A 9,169-nucleotide genomic window follows, 5' to 3' on the forward strand; every position below is an offset into this window, starting at 1 on the left:
TTTCGCATTTATATCCTTAGGTTTTCGCCAGCTCTTCGACGTAATGCTCGTCAATAATTATGTCACTAGACCTATTCTGTTCTTTAGTTTGGCCGGAACCATCATCGTTGCGTACATATTCAGACTATTTCTGATTAATTATATGTGCGAAAGAGTCAGTGTCAAGGTATCGATTATATGTTCGCACTCAATATATATATTTTAAACTGTAGAAAGGACTAGATATTTCTGTTTCTCTCTCTCTCTCTCTCTCTCTCTTTCTCTCATTAATTTAAGTCAACATACCTGCCCTTTTAGATTTTATTTCGAACGTTTCAATTTTAGGCAAACGCTACAGGAGGTCTTATAAATAGTATTTCATATCATTCATCCGATATTGTAACTCGAGAAAACGTAAGTCATTTATATTGCTGTTTAAATAAATTATTGCAACTAGGACGTCATGTTTGAATTGAAACTAATGTATAAGTCATTTTTCTAATACAGATCTTGCAACTCGTATTGCAACTAACTCAAGCTCCGGTCAAATTCTATGGGCTTGGACTTTTCCAGTTTGGTTTTAAGTTTCTTTATGGGGTATGCTGCAACTATTCGATAATTATCTATTATAAATAATAAATCTCTATGAAGTTGAATTTCTTCTTTCAGTTTTGCAGCTCGGTTGCGACTGTCATAGTTATATTGGTGCAATCACATACAAACGGTTGGCGAAAAGAATAGTATAACTAATATACATAACTTTTACTTTTATGAGAAATTAATATCCGACATTTTTTTACAGACCACAAAATGAGAAATTGACATCTTCTAATCTATCATGTTGGTTTTATTTTATCCGTCTGTCTTCTCTTAATTAATAATTTTGTTTTTTATTAAGAAAAATATTTTTTCTTTAGAATAATTTTATATGACTGTTTAAAATCAGTGCATTTAACTCCTTAAGAAATTTTCTGGAATGCGTGTGTTACTGAATAATCATATTTCATAAAATTTATTATTTAGAATTTTACCATTTTTACGATCGATTTCAAGTGACTATAATTTCGTTGACAAATAAATTTGTCAATATTTTATAAAATAATAAAATATACGTTAATGTTTAGATAATGGTGATTCGAATTATTTCACGAAGAAACCCATCTAATTTATCGATTAATACGAACTCATCAATTAAAAATCAACACTACTGCATATTACTTTTTCGATATTTGATTATTTTTTAAACACGCGCAATATCATCGTACAATCAAAATAGGTATTAAAAAAATAAAATAACGAAAGGAGTAATAACACATAACGCATACACACACACACACACACACATACAATGTTTGCATTAATTCCGCACGGGAAAAAAAAAGAGTCATCAATTAATCCTTTTCGATATGCAAAATTCAATTGATCGATCGCTATAATAAGCAAAAGTGCTATCAAGTTCTGCTAGCCGATGCTATACGATACTGCTGGCAGTTCGAAGCAGGGACGGCCGCGTCTACAATGACGGACGACTTTCGCGCGGTATTGTCGCCGTTGCTGTATATTAGTTACGTGACAGGTGCAAGAATCGTAGAGTTTCCCGCGGGAGAACCAAGATCATGTCTCGGTCTCATATATATATTACTACTGTGGTCAGTTTACTTTATTCTTTACGTGTATACGGTATTTCATCACGTACGTCATTTTCAAATAATATACCATGTTTGCTTCTGGTTCGACCTTGTTACAACACTGTTGTCAACTGCTCTGGCAGTGTATTACGATAAGGTAAGAAAAAGTCAGAATTATTTATTATTACTCGCTCAGTAATGATAAATGATTCTGCTTATGTTTCGACATTACTCGAAGTTAGAGTTTTCTTTTGCGCTCCTAAGACGTCGTCCAAAATTTCTTATAAGACTCGGAAAACACCACAATAAAAATCTTTTCTGATTTAAAATTATCATTGGGTTTAAAATTGACTTGAGAATTGATAACTGCCAACTCTATCTTGACGTTTCTCAAGTTTTGTAAGAAATTCTGGGTGGCGTCGCTTTGAAGCGAAAAAGGTTAAATCTCTAAGTTACATTTCTTTACAGTACTATTTGCAAACTTAATTACCTTCTCACTGTATATTGTGTTATTTGTGTTAGAAACTTAGAAGCTGTTTGAGAAAGCTAGCTATCGTAGAAGATACGCTTGAGAAACTCGGGATAATGACAGATTACCAAAAGTTATACACGAGAGTGCTGTTAATCATCTTCGGGTGGTTTACGTTACTAATATTCAAAACATATAACAATAGCTTACCGTTAAAAGATTACTGTAAACCTATGAAAGCTTTCTATGTTGCCTTCATTGTTGATTATTGCCCTCATATTAATCTCATCGATGATCTAACTATAGCGAGTATTCTTGGGTTAGTATATAAAAGTTACTTTACGTTTAAAAGTTCTTATAAAAATTATTTAGAAAATTATGAACTATATACTCACATGTGAAAGATTTAAGTTATAAGAACTTCAAGCATTTTGTACAATAGTTCCGCAAATATAAAAAAAATAATTGTTATTATTCGCTAATTCTTCATATTTTCAGCTATATAAAACAAAAATTTCACCAAATCAACGAACGTCTCCGGAAATTAGACGAAGATAACGATAAAGTAAACCGGACACGGAAAGATCTCGCGACTTTCACGCGCCAAGCGGAATATCCGAGATACTCGACCAATGAATGTGTGTCATGGGTTGTAATGTATTATAAAAATTCTTGAAGATTTAATCAAAATTACGATTACACCACACGCAATGTGACTTAACATTGTATTTTCGCAGCCATCTTCATCTGGAATTACGGAAAATATCTCGCGAATTGAACTCGATTTTTGGACTACAAATGACTATCAAAATGGGGTCTTATTTCGCTTTCCTAACGATGAGTTTACAGCAATTCATCTGTACGATACTTATCAATAATTATACCTTCAATACCACAATAGCTATAACCATGTTCCTTCAGTACACGTTTAGGCTCATTCTCATCAATTATATGTATGAGAAAGTTACCGTCAAGGTATCGATTACATGTCTGCATCTACATGTCGAGATGCATCTACTTAACTTTCAATAATTATTTAGTCATTACAATCAAGTTTCCCGTACTAAATTTCGATTCTCTTTTTAATATTTTAATTTTAGGCAAACACAACGGGAGATCTTATAGGTAAAATATCGTATTCGTCAAACGATGATATAGTTCGCAAAAACGTAAGTCTTTTATTTTTGACTGTAATAAATAATTGAAACTAATGTGTAACTGTGTACTCTATTATAGATTTCGCAATTTGTATTACAACTGATTCAAGCTCCGGTCAGTTTCTACGGACTCGGACTTTTCCGGTTTGGCTTTAAGTTTCTTTTTGGAGTATGTATATAACACAATTATAAAAATAGTTTAAAATATATTAACTAATATTATTCGCACAATAAACGATGAATCTTTGAGAAAGACTATTTTTTTCTTTCAGTTCTACAATTCTATTTTGACAGTTACGACCATATTAATACAGTCGTATAACAACGGTAGGCAGAAAAAAAATATTACGAATATATGTAAATTATTTTCACTTTTGCTGAAAATTAACATCTGGCTTTTCTTTCAGAAAATAATGCTAAATGATAAGGAGTGGTAAATTAATATCTTCTACTTTTTATTTCGACGATTTCTCCCTCTGTGCTGTTTACTTATCTAATATTTGCTTCTTTTAAAAACAGAAACAGTTTCATGCGGATTTCTACGATCCGAAATAATTAGTAAATTTTCAATTACTTGAAGCATTTCCTGGGATATCACTGATGATCACGTTTCACAAAACTCCTTGATTAGAAGTGTGTTATATTTTTCGATCGACTCAAAGCGATAGTTCAATTCTCTTGTTGAATGTACTTTTTGATATATTGTTAAATTGTGAAATAAATGTTAACATTCTGACAGTAGTACATGATACGCGATTTATTTCAAGAAAGAGAAAAAACCTAGAAAGTGTATCGATTGATATCAAACTCTTAATTAAAAGGTAACTACTCCAGTTATTTTCTAACCGCATATAATATCGTCGCACGACTTCGCCAGCGTAAGAACATGAGATATAATCAACACCGATATGTACGGCATCAATACACTAATATCACGCGGATACAAAGCGACAGACTCATCAGAAACTTTTTTCCGATAACTCGTGATATGGGAAATGAAACTGATAGATTGTTACAATACACTCAAGTGCTGTAGTTGTTATTAACAAGTTCTGCTACCCGATGCCGCACGATGATACTGTCGGCAGTTCGAAATAGCAACGACTACGTCCACGATGACGGGCTACATACGAGCGGCATTATCGCCGCTTCTTGTTATCAGTTACGTGTTCGGTACAAGGATTGTCGAATTTCCCGCGGGTAAACCAAGACTGTGGTTCAGTTTTTTATACATATTTCTATCCTGGTCGGTTTATCATATTCTACTGATATATACCGCAATACATTACGTAAACGACCATCCTTTCACATACCATATTGCTTTTCATCTCAACATATTTATTGCATTCTTGTCAGTAGTTCTTGGAATATATTACGACAAGGTAAGAGAATATTATCACGGCTAAACATTAATGAAGATAATTAATTTTAGTTATACGTGGGTAATTGGAAGCAAAGTTATTACGGAGTCACGATCTAATGTCTTTGTATTTACACGTGTTATATGTTTGCTCAATACTGATTCGCGAATTCCACTTAGTCGTTTCTCAATTCAGACTATGATTTCTATATGTCAGAAATACAGAAACTGTTTGAGAAAACTCGCCATCATTGACGATACGCTAGAGAAGCTCGGAACAGCGACAGATTACCAGAAAGTATACATGACGGTATTGTCGGTCATCTTTGGATGGATCGCGTTTGCCATATCCGTAACTTACGTCAAGAGCTTCTGGTTGAGAGATCGTTGCGACGCTCTGAAAGCCATGTACGTTTCTTTCCTGCTGGAATATGTCTCTTACATCAATCTCATCGGCGATTTGATTATCGCCAGTACTCTTCGGTAAGCATACAATCTTCTTACAAAAATTATTTTAATAATCAAACTCTACCACAAGGCAAAAAAAATAGTATTTTCTGAATGTTCAAAGAATAAAAAATTTTTTATAAAATATACTCGCTGTGTTGAGCAGTAACTGTCATGATTCAATTTTTCCCGCATTTAGATACATAGAACTGAAATTTGATCAAGTTAATGAGTACCTGCGAAAATCGGAGGAAGTCGACGAGTATGAAACAAAACGCACATGGGAACATTTCATGTTGCATTCGCGCCCAGTCGGGTACCCGAAATCTTCACGCAGCAAATATACCACGTGGATCGTAATGTATTATGAGAGTTTGCAAAAATTAAATACATTCCAACGCAACTTACAGCGCAGTGAAAACATTATATTGCGTTTTTGCAGACATCTTCATTTAGAATTACGAAAAATATGTCGTGAGGTGAACTCTATATTCGAGCTGCAAATGACACTAAAAATGGGCTGTTATTTCGCTTTTATATCGAGAAATATTAGTGAGATCTTCAAAGCGATATTCAACGATACTTACATCAGCGATACTTATCTCAACAAAAACAACGATAGTTACATTAACAAAAACAAACTCTTTTTTCTCTTGATTGCAATCTCACTTGCTATATACCTTTTCAGACTCTTTCTCATTAATTATATGTGCGAAAGAGTCAGCGTTAAGGTATCGTTTACACATTCATATTTGACGTACTTTGTGTTCGCTTTCACGCGCGTCCGCGATTGTTTGACTATTAAATTATATTATATTTACATTCCATTGTATATACAAATTCGCTGCGCTGAAACCCGGTCTTGTTTGGCACATTTCAATTACAGGCAAATGCAACGGGAGATGTTATAAATATAATTTCATATTCCTCGTGCGACGTTGTCACTCGCGAAAACGTAAGTATTTAGCTATTAAGAAATGTATATGAAATGTACATAAAACGTATATGATAAATTAATATGATAATATAAGTGTGCTAATATAGATTTCGCAACTTTTACTGCAACTGACTCGAACTCCGCTCAAATTCTACGGGCTAAGACTTTTTCAGTTTGGCTTGAGATTCCTTCACAGGGTATGTTGCAATGATCAAATAATCATCTTTCACGAAAAACGAGAAATGTGTAACGAATACCTTATTTTTAGTTTACCGGCTCCATTGCAACCGTTATAGTTATATTAATTCAGTCACACACAAGCGTGTAAGTATAAAAAATAATTAATGTGACTGATATAATTGCGCATTTTATCGGCAATCAGTATTCTCCGTTTCTTCCAGAAAATGCTGCAACGCGTCGAATTAATATTTTCCATTGTACTGTCTATTACGCAGTGGTTTATTCATTAACTGAGAAGCAGCGTTTTCGCGCATTTTGCTCGCTGTTCGATTATTCTCTCGAGAGACATCATTGCATAACTGTCGGAGTGTGAAAATAAAGAGCATAAGAAAACGTAATATCGCGAGATCCCTACATGTTTTTTTCTCATACAGAAAAAAAATAATTAATTCATTAGTAATTCTATGCCGATAGTTATGCAAAATTCAGCGGATCGATCGTTTCAATACGCGTAAGTGCAGCAATTGCGAATTACGGAAATGCGCTATCATTGTCGTACAGCCTAGCTGTCAACGGGAAAATTGAGTTACAATAGTGGCGCCGTCACCAGCATGGCGACAAACATTCATGCAGTTTTGTCGACGGTTCTGATCGTCAGCTACGTGTGCGGTTTGAGGATTGCTGAGTTTCCAGTGAGGCATTCAGTAAGATGGCTCAGTCTTTCGTACATCTTGTTGCTATGGACGATTTATTGTGTTCTCCTGTATGACGTGATTCCTCGCATATCTCAAGAATTCATCGTATATAAGATATGCGTGTTTCTAGATGCTTTCACGTTGTTACTTTCGACTCTGTTTGCGATGTATCACGATAAGGTAGGATATGTTTATACAATTGTTCATTGTTTGATCGCGATCATGTTATGTTCAGGCAATTTCATTGCAGCGAGTAAGTAACTTTATGGCCTATGATTCATATACGTTAATGACACTAAATGAATGCACTGAAATTTGAGCAGAATTATCTCTTTATCTTTACACGAGAGATATAATGACGCTACAAAACATTAGTTCCATGTATTTGCGAATGGATACTATTTGTCCATTACAAAAATTGCTCTCTTACATTAGAAATTTAAGAGCTGTCTGAAGAAACTCATTATCGTGGATGAAACGTTGGGAGAACTCGGAACAACGACAAATTATCACAAGCTGAACAAAAGATTAAATATGATCATGGCGGTATGGATCGTATACATTTTGACAATGAACTGCTTAGAAAGCATTTGGTGGTCCAGTATATATGGCGTTGCAACAGGGATTTATATTCCACTTTTAATGAACTACTGTTATCATGTTAATAGTTTGAGTGACTTGACGTTTGCGTGTATTCTCGGGTGTGTATTCTCTGTGTGCTTCATGTACATATGATTAAATGGTATTATTGAAGATTTAGAGAATTTAATCTTTCTTTTTCCGGAAAACGCTTAAGAACTCATGTACACTTTCTTTCAATACGGCTTGAATATTTTATTCTCCAATACATTTCAGAACATAGCTCTAATGAAAGAATCTGATAGTGTCTGAATAAGATCTGAATGAGATCTCTTAACTTCTGGGAAATAAAATCAAGTTCTCTCATTGAATTATCATTCTGAGATGTATCGAGAAAACAGTGTATCGAAATAAAGTGTACGATACGTTTGCGCATATTCGTCAATAATTGCGTATACCGATTCTGCATTCAGATACATAGGATTAAAGTTCGATCAAGTCAACGAACAACTCCGCAAACTGGCCGATGACGAATCCATCGACCATGACAAGTGCAAAACAAAGCTGGCTTGGGAGAGTTCTGTTTTGCACACGCAACGACACAATTTCCCGAACTCCCTAGACAGCGAGTCTATCACGTGGATCGTAATGTACGAATTTGTAACAAAAGCGTAAACCGGCTACGTTCGCGAACTAATCTTTAATATCTCGCATCTGTACAGACATCTGCATCTAGAGTTACGCAAAACATCACGCGAGATAAACTCGATGTACGGAATAGAGACGACGGTCAAGATGACGTGTTACATCGTTTTTATAATACAGATCTGTCAGGAAATTTTCGATATAATAATCAACCATGAAATCAACGGGTTTCAAACTAATATCGGCCTTGTTCTATGCATATCCTGGGTCCTTTCGTACTTCTCCAAACTCTTCCTGATCAATTACACGTACGAGAGTGTCAGCGCTAAGGTATCGACTCTATTAACAATTTGCAAAAGTTCATCGGATCGAATATAGATTCATTGGCTCACATGCTGGTTGCTCATTTTACAAACTTAGAACCAAATGATTATATAAAAAGTGGCAAAAAATGGTGACAGATATTTCGAGTGAATATGGCATTACAGTTGTATTACTATTAATAAAAAAAACATCGCTAAAAATCCAAAGACTTATCGCAAACATCTAAAAATACACACGTTCCCACATCCATAATATAAGTACAAATTTATGACAATACTAATTTATGCAATAAATATTAATTTATACAATTTGAACGATGGTATCGCGCAATTTCTATCTGTATTTTGCATTTCCGATATAAAATTTTGTATCTAATTGAAATTGAATTATAGTTCATTTTATATATCCCAATTGTAGGCAAATGCCGCGGGAAATTTTATCAAGCGAGTGTCGTATTCTACCTATGATGAGGAGACCCGAGAAAACGTGAGCTTTCATACAAATTTTTATATAACGAAATGTGGATTTAAGCATTGACAAAGAAACAATAACGTATAAATAATCTATTACGTTAATGCGTCTATTGCAGATAATACAGTTTTTACTGCAACTTACACGAGACCCGCTCAAATTCTACGGTCTAGGTCTATTTCAATTTGGCTTCAAATGTCTTCACAGAGTGCGTTGTAAACATTAAATAATTGTTCATAATATAAACGAACTTTCCATAATAAATACTAAAAAGCTGATATTATTTTTCTTTAGTATT

General features: G+C 34.2%; 2 protein-coding genes across 3 annotated transcripts; both read left to right on the forward strand.

Moving 5' to 3' along the window:
• The first annotated feature begins 4,337 nt into the window (after positions 1 to 4,337).
• On the forward strand, positions 4,338 to 6,890 carry LOC116849201. 2 transcript variants are annotated; one of them, XM_032826123.1, is made up of 7 exons: positions 4,338 to 4,615; positions 4,811 to 5,076; positions 5,240 to 5,401; positions 5,483 to 5,995; positions 6,085 to 6,174; positions 6,246 to 6,301; positions 6,379 to 6,890. In XM_032826123.1, exons 1-4 carry the CDS (start codon positions 4,349 to 4,351, stop codon positions 5,949 to 5,951), a joined length of 1,164 nt encoding a protein of 387 aa, XP_032682014.1. In that variant the 5' UTR covers positions 4,338 to 4,348; the 3' UTR covers positions 5,952 to 5,995; positions 6,085 to 6,174; positions 6,246 to 6,301; positions 6,379 to 6,890. The 2 variants fall into 2 exon arrangements, with proteins under 2 accessions (XP_032682014.1, XP_032682013.1); XM_032826122.1 differs by lacking the exon at positions 6,379 to 6,890 and having other exon boundaries at positions 5,240 to 5,995; positions 6,085 to 6,267.
• On the forward strand, positions 6,769 to 8,551 carry LOC116849196. The gene is made up of 3 exons (XM_032826117.1): positions 6,769 to 6,881; positions 7,905 to 8,081; positions 8,154 to 8,551. Exons 1-3 carry the CDS (start codon positions 6,769 to 6,771, stop codon positions 8,452 to 8,454), a joined length of 591 nt encoding a protein of 196 aa, XP_032682008.1. The 3' UTR covers positions 8,455 to 8,551.
• Positions 8,552 to 9,169: the final 618 nt, after the last annotated feature.

This window comes from Odontomachus brunneus, unplaced genomic scaffold (genome assembly GCF_010583005.1).
Source record: "Odontomachus brunneus isolate Ranch 3 - 2012 unplaced genomic scaffold, Obru_v1 Obru_scaffold_108, whole genome shotgun sequence".
NCBI classification, from domain to species: Eukaryota; Metazoa; Arthropoda; class Insecta; order Hymenoptera; family Formicidae; genus Odontomachus; species Odontomachus brunneus.

Coding starts and splice junctions, on each gene's coding strand:
- LOC116849201 (XM_032826122.1), top strand. CDS start 4,349: ATGACGGGCTACATACGAGCGGCATTATCGCCGCTTCTTGTTATCAGT. Junction 4,616..4,810: donor TTGGAATATATTACGACAAG/GTAAGAGAATAT, acceptor TCTATATGTCAG/AAATACAGAAACTGTTTGAG. Junction 5,077..5,239: donor ATTATCGCCAGTACTCTTCG/GTAAGCATACAA, acceptor TCCCGCATTTAG/ATACATAGAACTGAAATTTG.
- LOC116849196 (XM_032826117.1), top strand. CDS start 6,769: ATGGCGACAAACATTCATGCAGTTTTGTCGACGGTTCTGATCGTCAGC. Junction 6,882..7,904: donor GTAAGATGGCTCAGTCTTTC/GTACATCTTGTT, acceptor TTCTGCATTCAG/ATACATAGGATTAAAGTTCG. Junction 8,082..8,153: donor TCTATCACGTGGATCGTAAT/GTACGAATTTGT, acceptor GCATCTGTACAG/ACATCTGCATCTAGAGTTAC.